At 38.8% G+C, this 23,042-nt stretch overlaps 4 protein-coding genes across 15 annotated transcripts in view; 2 read left to right on the plus strand and 2 right to left on the minus strand.

Annotated features, from left to right (window-relative positions):
- On the minus strand, positions 1-10,159 carry nwk (nervous wreck). Of its 7 annotated transcripts, none has more exons than XM_068292966.1 (13): positions 9,965-10,156; positions 9,334-9,484; positions 9,009-9,238; positions 8,417-8,944; positions 7,304-8,219; positions 6,578-7,238; positions 6,433-6,492; positions 5,417-5,449; positions 3,319-3,344; positions 3,084-3,255; positions 2,892-3,008; positions 2,405-2,832; positions 1-2,218 (listed from the first exon to the last, which is right to left on the minus strand). In XM_068292966.1, the coding sequence occupies exons 2-13, from the start codon at positions 9,352-9,354 to the stop codon at positions 2,156-2,158; spliced, it is 3,255 nt and encodes a 1,084-aa protein (XP_068149067.1). In that variant the 5' UTR covers positions 9,355-9,484; positions 9,965-10,156; the 3' UTR covers positions 1-2,155. The 7 variants fall into 7 exon arrangements, with proteins under 7 accessions (XP_068149067.1, XP_068149059.1, XP_068149081.1 ...); XM_068292958.1 differs by having other exon boundaries at positions 2,892-3,011; XM_068292980.1 differs by lacking the exon at positions 5,417-5,449 and having other exon boundaries at positions 6,578-6,997; positions 7,067-7,238; positions 9,965-10,155.
- Positions 10,160-11,206: 1,047 nt separating this feature from the next.
- On the plus strand, positions 11,207-14,117 carry Use1 (Vesicle transport protein Use1). The gene is made up of 4 exons (XM_068293435.1): positions 11,207-11,424; positions 11,570-11,777; positions 11,844-12,230; positions 13,193-14,117. Exons 1-4 carry the CDS (start codon positions 11,296-11,298, stop codon positions 13,231-13,233), a joined length of 765 nt encoding a protein of 254 aa, XP_068149536.1. The 5' UTR covers positions 11,207-11,295; the 3' UTR covers positions 13,234-14,117.
- On the minus strand, positions 13,325-14,555 carry Dhpr (dihydropteridine reductase). The gene is made up of 2 exons (XM_068293445.1): positions 14,158-14,555; positions 13,325-14,043 (listed from the first exon to the last, which is right to left on the minus strand). Exons 1-2 carry the CDS (start codon positions 14,239-14,241, stop codon positions 13,420-13,422), a joined length of 708 nt encoding a protein of 235 aa, XP_068149546.1. The 5' UTR covers positions 14,242-14,555; the 3' UTR covers positions 13,325-13,419.
- A 2,563-nt stretch (positions 14,556-17,118) lies between these two features.
- The window catches only part of bol (boule homolog, RNA binding protein), a 34,751-nt gene continuing 28,827 nt past the window's right edge, over positions 17,119-23,042 (plus strand). For 2 of the 6 annotated variants that reach the window (XM_068293032.1, XM_068293047.1), the window contains exon 1: positions 17,128-18,164. The gene's annotated coding sequence lies outside the window, so the exon portion shown is untranslated. Of the gene's footprint in view, positions 18,165-23,042 lie in introns of all 6 variants that reach the window. The other 4 variants (XM_068293060.1, XM_068293006.1, XM_068293040.1 and 1 more) reach the window with 4 other exon arrangements.

Here is a 23,042-nt window from a genome sequence, read left to right on the forward strand (position 1 = left end):
TTGATTTTAAGTGGAAATTTATTTGTTAGTTGTTTGTTGAACAAAAATTTGTTTTGGTTTATGCTAAATACATGAAATAAACTTTGATTACCTCGTGTGGCCAAATTACATACAATACATTTTGCGGCTTATATACTCATTCATAATATGTTCGATAACTATTCATGTTAATATCATATAATTAATACATTATAATTATTTTTCCATGACAATATGAAGTTTACCAATTGCTTTAATTTTTGTTGGATTTGAACAGTATATAGATTTATGTACGTGTGGGTGTGTGTGTAAAGGGGTAAGGATTGTGACATGGACAAGGACAAGGGAGTGAGGATTATTCATAGTGAGTATTCGTATTTGTATTTGTATTCGTATTCGTTATTCGTTTGATTTGCAGACACAAAATGAAATCTCATTTAGAGTAGTCGCGTCAAATTGAATTGAAATCCATTCAACACTAACCAACTTAGTTCATTTAACTAGGACACAAAAAACATTTAACTAATTATACTACAGACTTTTTCATTTTGCAGTTACAATATTACAACAATTAATAAGTTTTAATAATTAATTATTTTACGTACTGGCATTTTAGTTATTAGGATTAATTATCATCATCTACTTTAGGCAAAAGCTTTTACTAAAAACAAAAAACCGAAAACGCAACGAAACACAAAAAAGAAACAAATCAACTTGAACTGATCGAATCGGCTCTCGATCGATCTTTCGTTTAACGTTTTCTATGTTTTATGTTTTGTTTTTTCGTTTTTTCGTTTTTTAACTTGGCTGGCACAAACAGTTCTTCATCAAGCACACTTAAAATTGGCTGCTGCTGTAATACTTCTTATTTATATATACATATTATCGCTTGACTTAGTAGCTGATATTCGAAGACCCGTTTCAGAGAAATTTCAGATAGTAGATAGCAAGTGAGACACTGATACGATATAATTGTTCGTGTATGAGTGTGTGCTATCAAATGAATACATACAATAATTTTGTCTTTCCTTTCATTTGCTTTTGCATTTTAGGTTTAAACGGTTTTCAATACAATCTATGTATATATATATATAAATATATATGTTCCGATACATGTCTGGTTGATTGTATGTATAACACATTACAAACTAATAATTATTAGTATAGGTTTTATAAATATGTCTAAGTATCATATATATATATATATATATATATCTATATATATATATATATATACATGGTGGTTTTGTTGTTGTTAAGAAGGCCCAGTTGATATCTAACTATGTATAAGCCCAGAGGCAGTCAAAGAAGTTGGTTTTTTTGTTTTTGATTTGTTACATTAATGGATGTACACAATTTGAGCCATGATGATGGGAGGGGTCGTTGGGAGGTTGATGAAATGCAATAACTTGAGCTTCTATATATATATATATTTATATATCTTTATATATCAGAGACTGCAAATAAATACTCTATATGATATATACACAAATCAGAGAAATAAATTCATAAATAAATGAACTATTAGCTCATTAAGCACACAAATTGGTGTTGTCAACTTGTGTATGAATCGGCATATAGTGTTGGAAAACGGAATAAACTTTAACAAAGTGAACAATTGAAAAGTTACTAAATTGACTTAAAGTTGGATTCAGAAGCCTTATTGCTGATGATTTGTGCTAAAAACTTTGCAAATTTTGTAGAAATATTTATTTAAATTGTTTTTGCAGTCTCTGGAAAAATTATTGTTTATGTGTGTGTGTGTTTCGAATAGACTATATGTATATGTAGTGTCTAAGCTATTGTGTGTGTGTGTGTGTGCAATCGTTGTACATACTTGAACGAAAAGGAAATCGACTGAGGTTTTCTGTTTTTGCATATGTAATTTTTGTCTTTTTATCGTTACCAATTAAAGCTAATTAATTTTCGTTTGCCATTTGCTTTGTCCGTCTAAGTCAAAGTATATATAAACCAATTAACTATATATATCTAGAGATTTTGTGTGGATCTGTAAGTGTTTGTGAATAGGTGTCTTTGAGTGTGTGTGTGTGTGTGTGCGTAAGTGTGTGGATGGGTGGGTGGGTGTTGGCATGTTTCAATGGGTATTGTAGGTTTTGGTTTAGGTGGTGAGTGTTAATTTTGGGTTTATTTGGATTGGTGTTCCGGGTGTTCCGCTTTATAACTGTCCGTGGCTATAGTCTATATAGTAGTTGTATGTATCATGCTCATGGTCGTGTGCCTAAAAAATATAAACAATAAAGAAAAAGAGAGAGAAGAAGAGAGAGAGATCAACATTGAAGTAGCCGATCAACAGTGAATGTATTATTTATATATATATATATATATAGAGACAGAAAGAGAGATAGAGAGAGAGTGAGCCTAGCCCATTCTAAGCATTCGACTCTTTAAGATTTTGCAAACGTGCCAATTGATTTGAATCCAATTCCTCTGGTATGCTAGCTCGACCGCCGACCACCTGTTTGGGTGCCTCGATATCCTCTCCTATATGCTCCTGATCCTGACCAGGTTGAGTTAAGTCCTGCTCTTGCTCTTGATGAACTTGACCATTTAGATCCAAATCGTTAGATTGTTCGCCTCCACCGCCGCCTCCGCCTCCGCTGCCGGCATTAGCAAATGCATCATCAAAATTTGCATCGAAATTCGCCTCAAAATTAGCTTCGAAACCTCCTCCACTGCCACCGCCATCTCCTGTTGATGATGCTGATGTGGCCTTGCTATCGGCTGCTCCCGCATTCGATTTCTCATTGAAGGGGTCATCGGCCTCCTGCAGTACTGGTATATCAACTGAGGCCGATGCCGAATCCGTACCCTCGGAAAAGGATTGTTGATCCTCTGTTTAACGAAATTATGCACAATTGGTCAGTGATTATTTTCTTTTGCCAGTCACCTACCTTCTTTAGGGGCCGTATTCTTGGTCAACGGTTTTGCCGCTATCTCTGGCTTTTTATCCGCTTGCTGATCCTTTGTGGTTTCTTGTGGCTGTGGTTGTTGCTGTTCCTCCTTCTCTCCTACTGGTGGGAAAGATTTATCTGCACCGTCTTCAACCATTGGGGTTGCAGCGGTAACTATTATTTGTGCCATACCTAAATTCAATGTGTTTGAGTTCACTTTGGCGCTGCCAGCTGCTGCCGTAGCCCCTGCCCCTGCCCCTGTACCAGATCCCGCCGCAGCCGCAGCTCCTGGACCAGCTCCAGACTTTGGCAATTGGGGTGGTGGCAACGATGGGGGCGGCTTGCCATCATCACTGAGATCGTCCTGCGAATCGAAGACAACGAGTTAGTTAATAAGAATTTCAATTCACTTCCTTCTATACTTTACCTCCATGCCAGGCTCTTGAATGAGTACTGAATATGAGTATGCATTAAAATAAAAATGAGAATAGGAATTGCTTTACTTAGTTAATCTCTCTTGCCCCAAAACGAAAAATTTAATTTTCGTTGCGAAACCAAAAGCATAGTTTTCAGTTCTTCAGTTAATTATGAAATTTAGTTATTTCGTAATATACATATATATATTTATTTTAAGTAGAATATATAAGAATACTCTTAGTTAAATGGTGGTTATCATTTTTAGGAGCGGTGAAGTAGGACTACAAGGAAACCTTTTCAACTTCTTGTTGCATGCCCGATTAGACAAAAACTAATTTAAACAAACTAATGCAATTCGAGAATATAAATCGAAATGATAGCATAATATAAAAGGATAGTAGGGCAAAAGGATAGGGAAATGGAAGTAAGTAGGTATACACAGATACACACACACACATGCGAAAAGGACAACAATGGTCGGAGAAGTGGCCAAAAAGATGTTTAAACTGTTTAAGTCTTGACTGTTTGATAAGAAAGTATAAAAAAATTCAGAAACTCACAAGAAATTGTCATCTATGAGATATATAAAATCATTGAAACTCGAAAGCCAAATAAAAGAAAACTACATATTTACATAGGATTGGACAAAAATATAAATAAAATTAGTCGTCAAATTGTCGAAACATTATCAAATGCAAAGCTTTTTCAAAGCATTTCATTGATTAGACTATCTCTTAGGAATTTATTTTTAGCTCTTTAATGCATAGATACGAAAACTGAATCACTGGAAAACTGGAAAAGTTTTAGTGTTGTATTTCTTTCTTTTTTTATGTTTACTTTTGCCTATCTTAAATCTAATAGTTTTAATTTCTTAATCCGATCTTGTGAATCCTTTATGGATGCAAAGTGTCCTCATGTTGATCATCTAAGTCCAACATGCACATAGTCCAATGGGATCACTTGTGCAGAATCATTTATATCGACTCTCAACACCGCAAAGTAGTTAATCCCAAATTCTATCTATTAGCATTAGTTAATCGACCGTAAAAGACTTTCCAGTTTGTATTTTCTTAACTCTTTCCTCTCTCTTTCTCTTCTTTTTCTGTCCTTTTTGGTTTCATTAATCGATTATAACAGTGTTCCCTTTAATTCCTTAGCCACATAATATGAACAAACTCGTATTCAACAGGAAAATCTCCTTTTTCCGAAATCAATGAAGGCCAAAAGTTCTCAGATATTTCCCATTGTGCAGTTCACAGTGTGAAGTGGGGATAATTTCACCCCCTAAAGTATGCAATATACAACAGTCCTAGACACAGATATTGTTTGTCTACTTTAAGGGGCGACTTTCTCCATTTTGCGTCCTAGGGACGAGCCTTCTTCCAGTATTAATATATTCCAAAGAAACAAAAAAAAAAAAAAAACAGACAAAATTTAAATTGAATAATAATTTATAATCACTTGAAAATTTCCAATACGAAAAACTCTTTTTCCTTCTTCCAAAATGGGTTTTGATAGAGCCATTTTTCAATACGAACTTCGTATAAGCTGATTCATTTCATTTATAATTATATTCGCCGTCTTTTACTTTCAGATGGAACCAAAATATTACAAAAAGCAAGCAAAGCTTTAAGATAAGTACAAACATATTTTTTTCTCCTCTCAACTATATATAAGGCTAATCAAGTTTAATATCAAGTTTTCGACAAATTTCAAGTTTTTTCGAGGTCACATTAGTGTTTCATTTTTGTGATGATAAATTAAAATGAAAGATCGTCAGATATAGAGGAAGGGGCAGATGGCTGCTCCTCCTCAATCTACAAATTGAATAAAATTTTAATACATTAATTTACTTATTTAAATTGCTTTACTTTAAAATGGAAACAACCAAGAGGAAGAAATTTTCAACTTCAGTAAGGGTTTAATTAGGTTCAAAATCGAAACTGAACTGTGTATATATATATGTTTATATAATACAATAAAGGGAAACTAAATAAAAAACTGATGAAAATTATCTTGGCATGCTTCGATTAAACGATTTATTCCCTTTACCAAATACAAGATATGAAGGGGGGAAGAAAAGCAAACTAAGAACCTTATAAAATTACCATTCTTGGCAGTTGTTAGAGATTGCGTTTGCCCTATAAATTATTTGAAAAATACACAAAAAAAAACACATAATTACATCGGGACAGAGACAAAGAGAGAAAAAAAGAGAGAGCCACAATAGTGAGTGAGTTAGGGGGGAAAACAAAATATTGTGTATACAAAGTAAACAATTGGGCAGAAAATCGAAGAAGTATAGTTTAACAAAGTTTACTTGTTGAAAACACACCAAATTTTATATACTGATTATGTACAAATAATATGGAAAATTGTATAATACATATATATGTATATAGATATTAAAAAGCTGCAAAATCAGAGTGAGAGAGAGAGAGAGATAGAGAGATCAAATAGATCAAGAAGATAATATCGAAAACTAAAGGAAGAAACAAACAATAATGCAACATATACATATATAAAAAGGAAAAATCGAAGAGGCAAAAAACACCGACACCGATACGACACACACACACACTTTGGTTGGTTAAGCAGCCTAAAGAACACTGTAAAAAATTAGTAGTAATTCAGTTCTTGCTTCTGTCTCAACTTTTTGGTTTTGTTTTCTTTTTCTTTTTTGTTTTTTGTTGAGTATTAGAGCAGTTGCAGTAGTAGTTTAGCACATTTACTGGAGATTAGAGTGGAGAGTAGTTACAGTGGTGGTAGGTGGTGATTGGTGGTGGATTGATTGATTGATTGATTGATTGATTGATTGGTTGGTGGTAGAGTAGGTGGTTAGTAGTAGTTAGACGAGCTGCACTTTGGAGAATAAGTTTACCTCTAGAGAATATAGAAGCAGGTAATAACAAAGATTTTTTTTTTTTTTTTTTTTTTTGGTTTTTGAAAATTTGAAACAGGTACTAAAGGAATCGATATAGAGTGATATATGTATATATATATAAATAAGTAGATAGATAGATAGAGAGAGAGAGAAAGAAAGATATTTTTGTTCTTTTTTGGGGGGGGGAAGAAGGAGTGTAGATATGGATGTGAAAGAAGTAAACATGTTATAGACATTTACCTGGCGGAGGCATACTCGGAGCTGCAGCAGCGCCATTTGGAATATAACCGCTATCCTCATCTAAATCAAGACGCAAAGAGAGAGAGAGAAAGAGAGACAGATTTAGGGAGTTCTATGAGATAGATAAACGTGTAAGAATATTTACCTGCCGTATCCTGCGATCCAAACATATCTTCCGTCAATTCCAATTCCAATTCATGGGCATACTCTGGCGGTAGAGCTGGAGCTGGGGGAAGGGCAAATGTTGGCGGTGCTGTTGGCGGTGGAGACTCATCGCCACCTTCGCTCAACGGTTCGCCCAATTCATCGCACTCCTCAACGACCAGAGATGGGAAATTACCAAATTTACCATCTAATTCACCCTCCCACCAGCCGTCATCAACACCGTGGGCCGTCTTTGTGATAATCTTGATCTTGTCACCCTCCTCGAAAGTCAGCTCATCCTCGGCGGTGGCATCGTAGTCATAGAGAGCTATACACCATTCCACATCCGACTTGATGCGCTTTTGCGGGGCCATTATGACCGACACCTGATCGGGCGATTGCATCGAGTCCACCGTTTGATCTTCAGTGTCAACAGTATAATCGACAGATGAGAATGAGATTTGTGATCGCAATTGATTGCCTGAACTACCATTAAAGGCGGCCACCCCGGCCGCTTCCTGATCGATATCCAGATAATTGTGCGGCACATAGCCCTCTTCGCCGCGATAGTTGCGAGCCCGTAGCCATCCATCGCCGTCACCCTCGCCGACCACCTCTAATTGTTCGTTCTCCACAATGGTCAGCTCATCGGGATTTTGAGCCTGAAAAGTTAGATGTAGTCATTCTACTTTTCTGTAGGTTTTCGTTTTCGATTGTTTCTACTTGCCGTATAGCTATAAAGTGCCGTACACTTGAAGATGGCCTCCTTGGGCTCGGGTACAATCGGTTCGTCCTTGTCGTCATCGTCTTCGGCCCCCCAATTCACCTCGGTGGGATCATCCCAGCCACCAGTTGCACCTCCAGCACTCGACATGGCGGCAGCAGTGGCTGCTGCGGATGCTGAAGCTCCAGATGCTGCTGGTGTTGCCCTCTCCTCGGTATCGTCATCGCTGTCGCTAAATGTCCGATCCCGTGACAATTGCTGCTCCTGCTTGTTTGCCTTTGCCTGGGATGTGGCTGCTGCTCCTGCTGCTACAGCGGTCTCCTCCTTGTCACTGTCATAGAATGAATCGGAACTGGGATTCTCGCCCTGACCGGAAGCGTCCGTGCGCATCGATATGGAACTGGCCGAACGTGTCAACTCCTGCACACCCATTATTTCAGCCTCCTGGACCCATTCGTCCACGTTAATGCCACCATCACGCAGGCACTGCAAGCATGCCTCCGCCTTGGCCTTTTCTGTTTCCGAGCGACGTATTTGATCACGGAACTCTTCGATCTTTGTATCTAAATCGGGTCCATTTGGATCATTGGGGTCGCTACGTTGACCAGAGTCACGTAATGACTGGCACAATGCCAACTTTTTGGCATTCTCTCTTATCGAGGCATTCTCCTTAACCACACGTCCGGCTAAATTTTTCGCCTCTTTGGTGAGAGTCTCGGCAGCCGAATCATGTTCAGTGGTTACCTTTCTCACTGGATCATTGTCGCATGCCTCGAAATCATATTGAATGTGCTGCTTGAGCACCGGATAGAATAGATAGCAGCACTGCAGATTGTATTCCCGTGTCAACTGCTGGGCCTGGTCACGGATCTTGCCAAAACTGTTCTGTGTGGCCGAGCAGGTCAATAGCTCTGTGCGTCTGTGCATAAGAGGAAAAACCAATAACAAGGGGGGAAAGTTAATTGAATCAACTAGAAGGTGGGGCCAATTTAGATCAAGCCGAAGCATAAATAGCATAAACCCGAATCAAAGTCGAGAACAGACCAAATTGTATTGTATCTATTTTCTATTGCATACTTTAGGGGAAAACTTGTGCATTATTTTATCGAAACTCACCCCATTAGCATTAGATACTCGGCAACTCGCTCAAACACATAATTCTCCATGGTGGTCATTGTTGTCTGTAGGTCAACAGTGAAATAACGATTCTGATGAGCATTGGCCGCCGCCAGGCTCAAAATGTAATCATTTCTGGCTCCCGATGATTTCTCCTCGAGCAATTCCTTGCGCGAAGTGACCCGTGCACTATTCTTCTGCAGCGAGGTGATCGATTGAAAGAACGAACCCTTTTTCTTTTTCAACTTCTCCTCAATATCGCGTGCCTTGTCACGTACATCGTGGGCACAGTGCTCCTCATCGAAATATGATTTCTTGGTCTTATCCACATCGCCGACACTCAAATGCAGCTCCTTCTGGACATTAACAATGCCCGACAGAGAACGCTTCGCAATGGCCAATTTATAGTCTCTCAAAACCTTGGCCTCATCGGCAATTTGCTGCTGGAATACCTCAATGGCAGCCAAACGGGCCCGCGCCAGCTTTTCGTTCTCCTCGAGAACAGTGCGCCAAACGCTCCACATGTTCCTATAATCGTACGGAAAGAAAGCAATAAGGAAAATTTCATTAAGGAAACTTGTCGTCACATTACCAGCGCTCCTCCATGCCCTCCATCTTGATGTCGGGTATATTGGGTATCTTCTTATTAAGATACTGCGACGATATCTTGAGTAAGGCCTCGCTGTATGATTTCTCGATGGCCGAACGCTTGATGGTGAATTGACGTATATCTTCCAGTAGATCGCACTCATGTTGATTCTTTAACTGCAACTTGGCCACCTGCTCTGTATGCAAATTCTTAAGGAACTTTACATAGTTACCCTGCAGATAGTTGGAAAGATAGATAGTTAAGTATTCAGTTATAGTTTCACTCCTGACTACAGATATACTAATGTATTGTTGTTCTTTTTTTTTACCTTACGTGGCGGTGGCTGCATTTTGTTGGCTCTGAGGGATAAGTTCTCCTGTGCACTAGCAAATGAATTCTATTATCTACGTTTTCAACGTTCTTAACTTGGCTTTCTTGTGGAGGGGGGCTTTTCCTTACATTACCACAAACAAACAAAACTGGAAAATGAGAGCAGAAATAATGAAACAAATTCACTTTACTGAATGTTGATGATTAGGTTAGAGTGGAAAGGGGTGAGGTTCTTAATTTAAATGAATTTGCTATGGTCATAACACAGTGACACACACACACACTATATATGTATATACACGCACTGAACTGTGTAACTGGAACGAACTTATGTAATGAGAACAATTTACTAGCATTTCCATACCAGAGATATAAACTACACACAGAAATCGACAAAGAAAAAAATATACATTTTTTTAATACACAAATTTTTATAAATCTGTCCCACGCACTTTACAAACCAAAATCCCCCTTGACCCCTCCCGTCTTGTGTGGGTATGTGTGTGTGTTTTTTTTTTTTATTATATCGATTTCTTGATTTCACGGTAGCTAGCTTAAGTCTTTTCCTTTTTTCCCGACCGAGATGAGTTTATCTTTTTGAGATAACAAAATATGAGAATTTGTCTAACACTTTTCTTGGACATTGCCCGTGGGGATATAGTTGAGTTAAATCTTCCTTCTTTTTGTGTGCTTTTTGTCAGTGTTTTTTCCTTCTTTTTGTTGTTTTATTTATGGCTTTTCCTCAATTGTGAATTTTTACATTTTGTCCGTTAATGATGGTTCCGATTTGTCCCTTTCGTCGCTTACTTATTGATTTCGATTTTCACATTTATGCGAGGAATTCTCTCACCAGCTGCGCAAGAGAAACAGAGAGCAAGAGAAACAGAGCCCAAGAGACCGACCCAAAGAGAGAGAGTGTGAGATTTTGGTACTGCTTTCATTCATTCATATCCTCATCCTACACATGCGCTCTGAGTCGACTTCTGGATTTGTTTGGGCCCAACAAATGGCTTAGCGATGTCAACTATCAGCTGGCACTGCCTTGACATGCGCCACGAGTCCAAAAATAACTAAACTAACTTTGCTGCCAGCCACCGGTTCAGGTGCCTGAAAGCAAAAAACAAAAATACCTCCTCAAGTCACAACAACAACATCAGCAACAACAACAAATACATAAAATATTTTGTGCCTTTTGCATAGTGAGTGGGTGATAACGAAAATGTTCGGCTATCAATAGGGTTTAAGTATTGATATGGTTAATTAATGATATATGCGGGGCAAGGGCATATGATAAGATTTAAAGCAGTTAGCCAAAAAGTAAACCCCAATAATAGTACATAACTAAAGTGATCCTAAAAGTAGGCTATACAATTGTTTGAGATAAACTGGAACCCAATACAAGAACCATAACTGGTTGAAATTAAACCTTAAACGGACTAATAGCTCCGAACTGGAACAGGTTAGAACAGGTTAAAAATTTCTAAAATGAAAATTTGAGGAAAAAAAGGGAGGCCAAATAATTCTTCCATTAGTTATTTGCAAGAAAGTCAACATTAAAAAACATAAAAGAAAAACATTGGTGAAACAAACCAAACCAAGAGTTAATTCAATTTGTATATTAATAATAACAATGTTGGGAAATTAGCATTAGTAATAATGAAAAAATTGTTACAGCTGCCTATTGTTTTTACAATTATGAAATATATTTTCATATCCATGCTCAGATAGTCTAGTTCGCAATGTCATTGACTGCTGGCATGCAACAGAAAGTGCTCTGTTTTCCAACACTACTCATGCATTGTGTCATAATAGCGTAGGTACCTATCGATAAATCTATCGCCCGCATAAGTTTATCGAAAGTCAATCTTTTTTTTTTTTTTTTGTATTTTTTTGCCCTGTTGTTGATTTGTTGTTGTTGTTTCTGTGTTTGTGGTTGTTGTTTAATGTTTCCCCCTTTAAAATGGCCACGAAGTTAAATGTAAACATTCGTACACTTTTGGCCAATTGCGAGGATTTGGCCAAGAATGAGGAGAACTTTTGGCGCCTGCAGAAATTCATAAAATCCCTAGATACAATGGTCGCAGAACTTGTAAGTTGTTGTTGTTGTTGTTGATGTTACAATTGCTAAACGCCACCTGTCGTGGCAAGCTGTAAACACCCATTGCAACAAATATAAATTTGAAATTTGAACCATGATCAGGGGACTTTTGATTAATAAACTGTGTCACATTTAGGCGGCGATGAACGATGACCAAAGTGCATCAAAAATCTCCAGCTATACAGAACGCTTACAAACCCTCAAACTGGCCACTGGCTATGCGGACAAGGCGACGATAGCAACGTCCAAGGGAGCCGAAGATGCTGGCGAAAATGCCGTAAAGGAAATGCGACAACTACAAAACACCAAGCAATACAACGAACTGCGAAAGGATCTGCTACAGGGTGAGACAATCCAAAAGAAAAATTCCAAATTGTGAAGTTCAATTATCATGACCATACGTTATTTAGACGGCGGTGCAGTCCGGCGAAGACGTGGCCCTGATGAGCATGGCTCATCATCGGGCGGCTCTGCATCCACCAGTGCTGCGGCTGCTGCTGCTAACGCCGCTGGTGTCAGCGGCGACAACATGAACGAGGCTGTCAAGTATTATAACAATGCACAGACCAAGATTACAGAGCACATGCTATCGCTGACACGTAATTTGAAAGAGCAGACAGAGGCTGCCAATCGGATAATACGCAAGGACACAGAAGTTGTATCGCGTTCCACAGGAATGGCCGATCGCAATATCAATTCGTTGGGCAAAGAGGCTGAGAAATTGGAGCATCATTCACGCAACGCCTACAAATGTTCCCTTTGGCTTATGATTGTATTTGTAATAATTACATTTATAGGTAGGTAAAGATCGGCCATGAGGGCCATGCGAACTGATGCTGTGCCCTTGGTTTAGTTTCTAGTTTAATAGTTTAAAATAGGATAGGATTGAAGCTGTGGGATCATTAAAATGATTACGAGTTTATACAGAAAAGACAAAGCCCTTTTAAGTATCTGTGGCTCATTCAGGTCCTAATGCATGCCATCTCACTCATTTTCATAAGACATGCCATGCCTTCTCTTTCTCTTTCATATTAACATTAAAGTTAACCAATAATGAGTAACTCCCTTTAGAGATTAAGTGAGTGTGTCCACTAAATTTAATTCTTTTTGATTGATTTACTTGCTTACACATTTTTTCAGTTGTTCTTTGATTCATGGTGTTTCTGGTTGTAGATAAGAAGAAGGGAAATATGTATTTTTTATCTTCAATTTTGCAAACGTCTAAAGTTTCCTGCTTTATCCTGTTGTTAGTTTGTAAAAAGGACAATAGAACTAGGAAAATAAGTCAGTGAAGAACTGAACAAATGAGTCAGTGAATAATCAAGCGAGTTAGAGGATACGTTAAGGCTTGTGAGTGCTTCAGTAACTTAACTTGTTAATCATTAATTTGAACATATGTATGGCCTCAAACTTAGTTAATATGCACTTTGACGTCCTTGATTTTCGAAATAATGATTATCACAAATACTTTCAAATATGTACATTGAGGGATAATCTATAGAATAAAAAACATAAAAAGCATAAAAACTAGTAAATCAGAAAAATAACTAAACCCCAAAACACTTCAGGCCAAAACGAAATCTGCATTCAATAAGATTTATAAAAGTTTCCATGGAAATAATTGTAGAGGTAAAGTCATAATGAGTAATCCAAATTTCTGAGATCTGGGGAATTTCCCAAACCATCGAGACGATCTAATTATAATGCCTTTCAAAATTCCAAGAACAAACTTTTAATTCGATTAACTTTTTCGTTGCAGGCATGGTTTTGTTTATGAAGATTATGAAGAAAAAGAAATAAATAAATAGTTTTTACTTTGTGCCGCACTGAAAGAGATAAATAGAAAGAGAGGCAGAGCTCCACGATGGAAAAAAGATCAAAAGGTTATCCATTAAACGATTTGAAAGACCACTAAAACGATTCGATTTATTTATTCAGATGTGGAGGATTATGTACAAGCGCCAAGTCAATTATTTATGTATAGTTTTATTCCGCCGCAATGAGCTCAGTGATGCCATTCTTGGTAATCAATTGTAGTAGAGATCCAGTTTTTGGTCTCTCCTCATTTTTGGTCCATTTATCGAAAAGCTGAGCCACCTCTGTCAAGGGTGTCCATGTGCCAAAGTCCGCTTTGGGCATCCATTTGCGATTCATTGGGGTATCGAGAGTGACGGGAAGAATGGATACAACAAGTGAACCAGTTGGCAAACCTGATTTCTCAGCACCCAGCGAACGAGTTAGCTGATGAACGGCCGCCTTGGCCATGCCATAGCCGATCATGCCGGGAGTACCCTCCAGAGCTGGCTTTGCTCCAGTTAGAGCTAACAGTCCACCGTCCTTTAAGTGATGGGCAGCCACAGCGGCTGAAATGCTTGAAGTCCATACACTCTGTCGCCACATAAGATCGGCATTCTTGGCCAAATCCTTTTCGGCATTGCCACCAGCCCAACCGCCTGCCACACAGATGACAGCATCCAGTTTCTGGCCATTCAGAGAGTCACCCACTTTGCTGACCACCGCCGCTTCTTGATCCGGCCAATTGGCATCGCGTGGCACCACAATACTGACATCGGCCTTCTCGTTTTCACTCAAATCAATGCTGCCCACCCACTGAGGGTCGTTCGAAAATGAAAATGGAATGAAATGAATCATTGTTTAATTGTTAATTGTAAAGTGAAAGGTTACTGCATTGTGTTTTTGGCTTTGGCTTTGCTGGTTACTCACATAATTGTTGGCTTTAAAGTGGTCGACGCACGCGGAGCCCAATGCCCCTTTCCCACCATAGATTACTACGCGACCTGCGGACATGATTGTACGAGCCTGTGCTGCCAGTTTAACGGTTCGACCTGAACTGAGAATTCAACTTGAGGCAAAAACAAACGCAAAGGCGTCTAAGCTGTGATTCAAGATGTATTAATGGGCAAGAGCAAGAGCGAGAGAGCTTTGACCGATGCAGCGAGTCGGACATTAACCACTTGGTAGTTACTTGGCGGGACCTGTTCTACCGGTAATCGGAATTTATTTTAGATTTGGAACTTTTCAATAACAACAAATTAGCCGAATCGTTGTATTTTAATCAACAAGTGTGGCGCGGTGCTCGGTTGGGTAGAAATCAATAATACTTAACCAGGGCTGGAGTCGAGTGCACAACGATCCAGTTCATTGACAACTGAATGAAAATGCTATAAACATATATCTACCTTATTTGTATTAGCTAATGATTTAATTAATGCTAAATTATTTATGAAATGTAGAATATCTTTCTTATAAATATATTTTGTTGTCCAATAACTAGAACTATTGATTCCAACTTCTTATGCATCCCTGAATTCAACTTGCCATCATCAGTTACATTCAAATCACCAGCATCAGCTGTTTATAAAAATGTAAATATGGATATTGCGACTCCTTACAATAGATGAAATGCTATTTATATGCCTTAAACTGATGCTAAACATTAAAAAATCATATTTTCCATGAAAACAATTTTCCCACATATTTTTTAATTGCAATTTGTGGCAACACTGTTTAATCAGCTGATAAAACTGAACGACGGATGTTTTCACAAACACCCCAAACAATGTTAAACACATGTTACCGAGATAACAGCCCGGCCACTGTTAAACATTTTTAAGAGATCTGTTGCAGTTCGCCTCATCGCTTGGGATCAATGGTTGCGGATAGCCTCATTCGTATGACGTTGGCATCAATTGCTCGCTGTTTCGCTCTTTTGTTGCATGCTGTTGCTCTTTTGTTGCATGTTCGACTTGAATGGCTGAGTTCGACGTGGTTTCAAGGAGTTCGGTGTGGTTCGGAAAGGGTATGGGTATCGGTTAGGGAGGTTCACTTTTTAAAGCATTTCGACTTCTTACCTACAAATTGTTTTGAGTCTCTTTTGGTAATTTGGGGGTAGTTTTTGTCCATCACGTAAGGATTTCGCAAAAAATGCGTTGAATTTATTTAAAATTACCCCATTTGTAATGATACAATATTATTATCAATCATTTGAATTTAATTCATTCTCATTCATGCAGCTCTCTAATACATATGTACTTAAATTTAACAAAACATACATTTAAAAACAATTTTAAAAACAAAAAACTTGAAAAACTTTGTTGATCAGCAACGCATTTCGATTTCCCGCCCAGAAAATTTTGTATCTGGCAATGCCATTTGATGTGCTTTTCAACATGTCGTGACATTCGGCCACACTTTGGCCGGAAATAGCTACTTTCAGCTATAATCCCACTAAAAACATAATTTTTCTTTTGTTAATTACGTAAAAACTACGAAATAAATCGCCTCGGCGCATCTGAGGTTGTTCTCGGGGAATTTGTCCTTTTCGATTGATACCAAATTTATGTAATTAAAGCCCGTTTTGCGCCCGAGTAGCTGAAGTAAATACATATTTACCACATTCTATGGCATACTTTTGGGTGCTTAACTTTTAACCCCAGATCCCTTAAGGATCCCAATCTCGATGAAATGGGCAAAAACCCAGTATATAGTCAGATTCGGCGTACCCGAATCACTTAAGAACACCCTCTTAAGTTAAAACAGAGTTGCATTATGGGTACATCATTTTAATTTTACACTATATTTTAATAAATGCAAATGTTACTTAATACATGAAATCCTTTCCCTTAAATATCACTTGCTGCGTCATAGACCATAAAGCTCAGCAATCTACCACCCTCAGCACACATCTTTAGGGGCATGACCGTTGTTACCTGGTGTGGTGCCAGTCAATTTGGACGAGTATCTGAACGTCACCGAAGTAACTTACAATCATATCTCATATGCATGGCGAATTCAAGCCCTATAAAAAGGATCCTTTATTGGTTCATTCCAGGTAAGAATGGAATTTATAATGTAAATAATTTCTAATATTTATCTTCTTTCCAACCATTTCACAGAATCAAGACTGGCAATCGCAATCCTGGATACTTGACATCTTTAATCCCAATGATCAGACTCAGTCTGTTGTCGAAGACTCGAAAGATTTACCCGAAAAGATGACTGTATCTATTCTAAGCGAGAATAACAATAGCATTGACCTCACCAACAACAACAACAACATTAGCAGCCTGGATGTACATCCAGTTGGCAGCAAAGTGACCCTCAAGGATGTTGCGGTGGCGCCTCACTCTACCATCGGTCTAAGTATCGTTCTAAACTTCATTCCATTGCCAATTTTTCTTCAATATCCACTTTGAAAAATAACCTAAATTTGGTTTTGAAAAAAAAGTTAAAGAAAAGAAATGTCGTTCCACCAATTGCTTACAAAAAACTAAATTTACTGAATTTAAAAAACAACTTTAAACTTTCAATTCATTCGCATCTTGGAGAATGAAAAAAATGTTTATGGAAGATTCGAATAAATTCACCTTTAATAATGTCATAAAAAATCAAGGCTTTGGCCTTGCAAAATCTTTTAGATGCCTGATTATTGTATAAAATATTGATCTTTCTGCTTACAAAAATATATGACGTCAGTTTTAATGAGTATGTGAAGAGTATAAGTTAGTCGGCTTTGTGTTTTTGCTACGAGTTCGATCTGGTTCCATGTGGTTCCATGTGGTTCGTAGCGAACCACCGTTGTTGTTGTTTGTTTTGCTGCTTTCTTGTCGCTGCTGCTCATAACGGCCCGGCCACCGTTAAATTTTCCATCTCCATTCAATTTTAGCTCTTTAGTCCGCCGATGAGAACGCATGTAAGAGGAAAAGCCGGAAAAAAGGGAAAATTCTTTTCTACTTTCTCGCCGCCGCCGCGTGTGTGTGTACAAAAACATTTATTTTTTTTGTGTTGGTTGTTAAATCAGAGAGAAACAAAATACAAAGAGAACTAACAAACAGCTATAACTGTAACGATAGTCTTTTTCACTCATCTAGCAGGACACTTTGAATGTAATCAAAATCGAGGAATTCGGGCAAAATTTTTATTGAGAATAGGCGGCGCTGTTTTTTTGATCTATAACGGGAAGTTTTTCCGGTCAAGGGGGGGGCATCGATATACTCATTTATAATTGTGATTCGTAGGCAGTAAGTTCTCTAGTGCAAAATAAATATATTCAAAAAATAAAAAAAAATAAAATATATGTTGTAATAAATAAAAAAAAAAAAAATAAAATACAAAAAAAATATAAAAAGTATAAATCCTTTAAAGCAAAATCGGAACACAACAAAATAATACAAAACGCAAATCTAATCAAACAAATAAGCGACACCAACCCGACGGCCATTAAAAACTAAAAAGAAAGGAAAAGAAACAGCAAAAAATTAACAAAGACAAAATCAATCTAGCCAAAATTGGATTCGACCAACTTGAAATTATTATCCATTTGTGTTTCTTTTTTTCATTTGTTTCACCCGTGCAATAATTCGGCCAAACGCGCTCTATATCCGTGTCTGTCTTTTCCGTGCAATAAGTATTCGTATACAGCTCTTTTATCTATCCGTTGTCCTCCATAACAACAACAACAACAACAAAAACCAGAACTCGCTGAGGTGCTGCTGATTGGTGTGGCAGAGCAACAACAACAACAACCAAAATATCACCATAGAAGAGAAGAAAAAAACAAACTAAATTCAAAGCCAAAAGTTATCACAGTAAAAGGGCAGTAGAAACTATCCAACAAGAAGGAACTGTCCAAGCATAAGAAGAACTACCAGAATCAGAAAATATCTCATCTCATTTCATCATCCCGAGGACGACAAAAGCGCCAGCTAACGGTAAGTAGGTGGGGTCTGGGTGGGCAGTCAAGGGCCTTCCCGATTGAATAGTAAATGTCACATGCACTATCGATAGACGAGGAGGGAGAAAAACAAATTTGAAAATGCCTAGCGAAAATTCTTTGTTGCTTGCAACTCGTTTGCTTGAGCAGCAGAATGTCAGTCAAGTCAAGAAGAAGGGAAGTGACGTGAAGTGTCTGTGTGTGTGTGTGTGTTGGTGGTTATGGGGTGGTAGGAGGTGGCACAAGTGTACACGTGCATGTGTGTGAGCATCCAGCGGAAAACGTGTATTCTGTAGGAAAAACCAGAAAATCGAAACCGGGAATTGGGTCAGTGTGTCAAATGCTCGCCGACTCGCTCGACTCTCATGGATATGTAACTCTTGGCTCTAACTAAACTCATGGTCTTGGTCTTGTTCTTGGCTAAAACGTGTTTTTCTTAATGTTCTTGTCGTCGTCGCTCTGCTGCCGCTAACGCTGCAGCAGCAGCAGCTGCTGGTCGATTTGTTCATTTTATCTCTTTTACTATTTTTTCTAGTCGCCACACTTGATGCTTGGCCGGCCAAAAAGACAAAAAAGCATTTTGAAAATCTTGCGCCCCTTGCTCTCACTTGCTTGATGTTTGGGTCCATTGGGAACAGAATGTGTATGTGTGTGTGCGTGTTTGGCTGTCACCGATAGATACAACCAGTGCCGTATCTTGTCGATCGTATGGAGGAGCCTCTTTAAGCCAAAATGACTTTTGATAGTGGTGAATATTTGTCCAGGCAAAGAGAGGCAAAAAAGGCTTATTAAAATCATTTTGTATACATATATTCCCAAAAGTTTCGCAACTCCTTGTCTTCACTTCTCCAAATCCGTCCCTGTATACAACAATACCTAGTGGTAAAGAGAGGTATATGGGACTAGTTAAATGAAACATGTGTGTCCGCATTCAGTGTTTCTTCTTTGTGTGTGTGTGTGTGTGTGTGTGTGGTAATTTTAGATTTCCATTTCGGCATGCCTACAAAAGAAGAAAATCACCTTATGTGGAAAAAAGCAGTCAAGGATGGAGAAACATGCCATGATTTTGAAATTGATATTTTGGTATAGCTTCAGTCTCTTAAGAGTGGTAAGCCACTCACTCAATTGGGATTCAAATTGGAATTTCTCATGATCCTTGAAATGTAGGGATTTATTGTCCCATCAGAAATTGCCATATCAGGCTCATGGGCCTCTCAGATATTGACCATATTATGCCCATTATAACTTAGCTCTGAGGGAAAAGGGGAGACATTCTAGTTGACTATAATTACGTAATTATTTACACTTTCGGCTGGCTGAAAAACTCGTATTTACGTATAATGCCAATTAATGTTTCGAAAGAGTCGACTTCTCTTTGGCATAGTATGCATTTACCGTTGCTCATATGCAACATACAGTGCTTTTTGAAGTACTTAACTAGCAGTTCCCTCAAACGTTTACGTTTAATATCTCCCCTGTCTCCGTCTCCGTCTCGCTTACTCTCTCGATTCTCCGGTTTATTCGGCTTTTTGGCCACTCGGTTCAGTTGATCTTGCACTCAGTGCGACGCGTCGTTAACTTAGGCACCAACTGCGACGGCAACTTCGAAGCTTTTTACCTTGAAGCTCGCCTGCACTTGTCGCCAGAGTTGTTCTACCTCCATCTCCCCCAATTGGCTAACTCGCTAGTTCGTTTGTTCGTTCGCACGGTAGCACTACTCTCTCTCTCTCTCTCTCTCTCTCTCTCTCTCTCTCTCTCTCTCTCTATGTCTCTGTGTGTGTGTCTCTGTTTGTATTTGATTTTGAACTTCTAAACTGAAGCTAAACAACTAGCACAACCAACAGCAATAACAACAACAACAACAATAATCATAGAAACGCACACCTTTCGAAATAGCCAGCCAGCAGTTGGCTTTTAACATTATTTTTTCTTCTCTTTTTTTTTTAATGTTTGCTAATAAAATTATTACGACTTGTCGGACTGCTAAATGCGTTTTTAAGGTCGCCGCCGTCGTCGTTGCTGTCACTGTCGCTGTTGTCGTTGTCGTTGTCGGCAACGACAGTGTCGTTGCTGCTTGACCCAATAAAACATCTTTCGGGCCCCGCTTACATTTCGCGGTCCATTTAACACATGTTGTCCATGCTGCAGGAGGGGCTAGAGGGCTGTGATTTTGCTATTTAGATTTGATTTATTTCAAAGTTATTTATTATACAACCAGGCCAAAACAAAATAAACAATAGACCCACTGACAGCAGCACACACACACACACACCAAAAGAGAGAGTGAGTGAGAGGGAGAGAACGTTTGGGAGAAACGGCAAGACAGATTAATAAAGTGTGTGAGAGTAAGGGAGAGAGAGAGCGCACTAACAAACGCTAACCAGCTGGTGCACATGCTCCTGTGGGATAGGGATAGGGATAACAACAAGGAAAGCCCTATATTATAGGTTGCTGGTTTACTAGTTAACTGGGTTCCGTTCTGTTCTGCTTCCTGTATATGTGTCGTCGCCCACGCACGCACATGGCAAGAGCTCAAAAGAGAAAGAGCGCGATATACATAGAGTGTATGTGTGAGTGTGTGTGTAGAAGAGAGCGCGTGCTGTCAAGAGGGGTTGCTTCTCTGTTGCTTAATATGTGGGAGGTGTGAGGCGGCTACTGACACTGACAGTGGAGCACACACACACACACACACACGAAGCGTCGTCGTTAAATGTCGGCGCGGCTGTATAAGAGCAATAAATAATGCACACGAAGAGAGACCCCAGAGAGCAAGACGATGGCCAGTTAAGGGGGTGCATGGAGTGCTTTTGGGGGCTCTGTGTCGTCCCTGTGTGTGTGTGTGTCTATGATTTTTGCACTTGAGAGCGGATAAAAGTGGCTTTGATTTCGGGTTTATCCGTTTTTCTGCTTCTCACAGGAGATATGGCGCTCTACAAACAGGTCGACGCTTTGATACCCTGTTTACCTTCACCTTCTGGATTTCCCTTATCCAAACCCCAATATTGTCTCTGTGCCAATCTCAAAATACTAGTACTCCAAAATTGGCAATGTATTCCCACAATTTGCATTGTTTCAATGCCAAGGTAATTAAATTTAATAATTCAATTTGTTTGAAATCCTTTCACATAGGAAATTCTTTTGAAGATCATAAGGAAAGTGTGTCCTGAACTTTATTTAAAAGTTTCTTTTGGTTGGTGGGTCGTTTGGTCGGTTGGCTGGCTGGCTCTTATTTTCCGATTACTTTGTTGTTGCCATTAAGTGGGTGGGTTTTTGCGTGGCCGCCCCACATTTGCATGCCATGCTGACACGGAATCATTTGCTCTGCTCTCTCTCACTCACCCACTCATTCACTCTCACCGCGAGGCTCTGCTTTCTATTTCTCTCAGCGTTCGCTCTGTTGACGATACGCGCGCTCTCTTTCTCTTAGCCTGGTAATGGTAGGTCGTCGTCGAGTGCTGTTGGCTCTAATATAGAGGGATATCAGAGGGATGCGAGAGTAACCTATATAACTTTTCCTTTATTTTTTGCCTGCTTCGTTTTCCCCATCCACACTCAGCAAGGAGGAAACGATGGCGGCTGCTGCTGCTGATGTCGTTGAAGGTTTTTCTTTTTATATGGTGCATACATACGTATATATGTATGTATATATTTTATTCTATATAATTTTAAATTTGTTTTTCGTTTGTCGGCTGACTAGTGACAGCGACAGAGAGAAAAATAGAGAGCGAGAGAGATTGAGAGAGAAAGAGAGAGTGGGTCGAGGTGGCTTTTGCTACTGCCTTTGAATTTAATGTTAAGTATACGCATCAGTGAACTCAATTTAATTATCATGATTGTTTTTCTCGCTGTCTTTGGTGCTTGCTGCCACTGCCACTGACACTGCCACAGCCACAGCCACAGCCAGTGATGAAATTGAAATTTTCCAACTTCTCAAATTGGACTCCAATTTGCCATTGTTTGCTCTTCTCGTTGGCTAATATATCAACGTGTGTATGTGTGTATCTGTCCCCTTGAATTTGTCTGTGTGTTTGGCTTATGTAATTTAAGTATAAAACGTAAAATTGATAAAAAAAAAAAGCTCTGGCCATAATTACGTCGCGATTCGCCCTTCGCCCATTTTTATCAGTGGCGTTATTTATGCGCCCTCCCCACACACACACACACACACACACACAAATACACGTATTCGTGGGTTGTGCTAGAACTGATAGGTGGTGGGGGGTGTTTGGGTGAGGTACAACAATTGAGCATTTGAAGTGCAGCCTAGCGCAAAGCGAAGAAACAGAAAAAAAAAAAAATGAAATATACTGACGCATGCATATAGAGAGTTAAGAGTACGAGCAGTTGCTATACTCTAGCCAAAAAAAAAACCCAAACCAAAAGCAATTAAGTTGCTATGGATCATTGCACAATAAGCAAAGAATCAAAATGAGAATACAAAAAAAGTCCAGAGAGGCAGGGCTAATCTACTAAGCATTGTATCATCGACCCAATCGATACCCTTGCAGAATGAAAATTTGGTTTTTTGTCAGAACTCTTAACTCAAAGCTTTTAGGCTCCAAAATAACCCAATTTTTCTATTTGTTTTCCATTTGTTGCCTCTATCCTATTAAGTTAACGTAAATTTGTATTTCAGTTTCAGCCATTTTTCTAAAACAGATAAATCTGTATATAGGAATTTATCCCTAATATATGATTTTGGTCCTATTTTTGCTTCAATTAAAAAGTGACTTTGAATTCTTCCCTGCCAAGTTTGGTCTCTCGCATATCGAAATCCCTCTCAGTTTAAGAGGTAAAATATCGTTTTTCAAATTTTACCCTCCCTGGAGAGTCTGTCATTGGATTGAATATATGCCCCCCCTTCTCGACTGTTGTA

Source organism: Drosophila tropicalis, unplaced genomic scaffold (genome assembly GCF_018151085.1).
Source record: "Drosophila tropicalis isolate 14030-0801.00 unplaced genomic scaffold, ASM1815108v1 contig_1190, whole genome shotgun sequence".
Taxonomy (NCBI): Eukaryota; Metazoa; Arthropoda; class Insecta; order Diptera; family Drosophilidae; genus Drosophila; species Drosophila tropicalis.

Bases quoted from the DNA above. Each gene is read 5' to 3' on its own strand.
- Dhpr (XM_068293445.1), bottom strand. From the start codon at position 14,241: ATGTCCGCAGGTCGCGTAGTAATCTATGGTGGGAAAGGGGCATTGGGC. The intron at 14,044-14,157 runs GTGAGTAACCAG...AACGACCCTCAG, and splicing joins ACTTTAAAGCCAACAATTAT to TGGGTGGGCAGCATTGATTT.
- nwk (XM_068292949.1), bottom strand. From the start codon at position 9,354: ATGCAGCCACCGCCACGTAAG. The intron at 7,239-7,303 runs GCAAGTAGAAAC...CTAACTTTTCAG, and splicing joins CGGCACTTTATAGCTATACG to GCTCAAAATCCCGATGAGCT. The intron at 5,450-6,432 runs GTAAATGTCTAT...AATAATTTATAG, and splicing joins TCCGAGTATGCCTCCGCCAG to GGCAAACGCAATCTCTAACA.
- Use1 (XM_068293435.1), top strand. From the start codon at position 11,296: ATGGCCACGAAGTTAAATGTAAACATTCGTACACTTTTGGCCAATTGC. The intron at 11,778-11,843 runs GTGAGACAATCC...TACGTTATTTAG, and splicing joins GCGAAAGGATCTGCTACAGG to ACGGCGGTGCAGTCCGGCGA. The intron at 12,231-13,192 runs GTAGGTAAAGAT...TTTTCGTTGCAG, and splicing joins TGTAATAATTACATTTATAG to GCATGGTTTTGTTTATGAAG.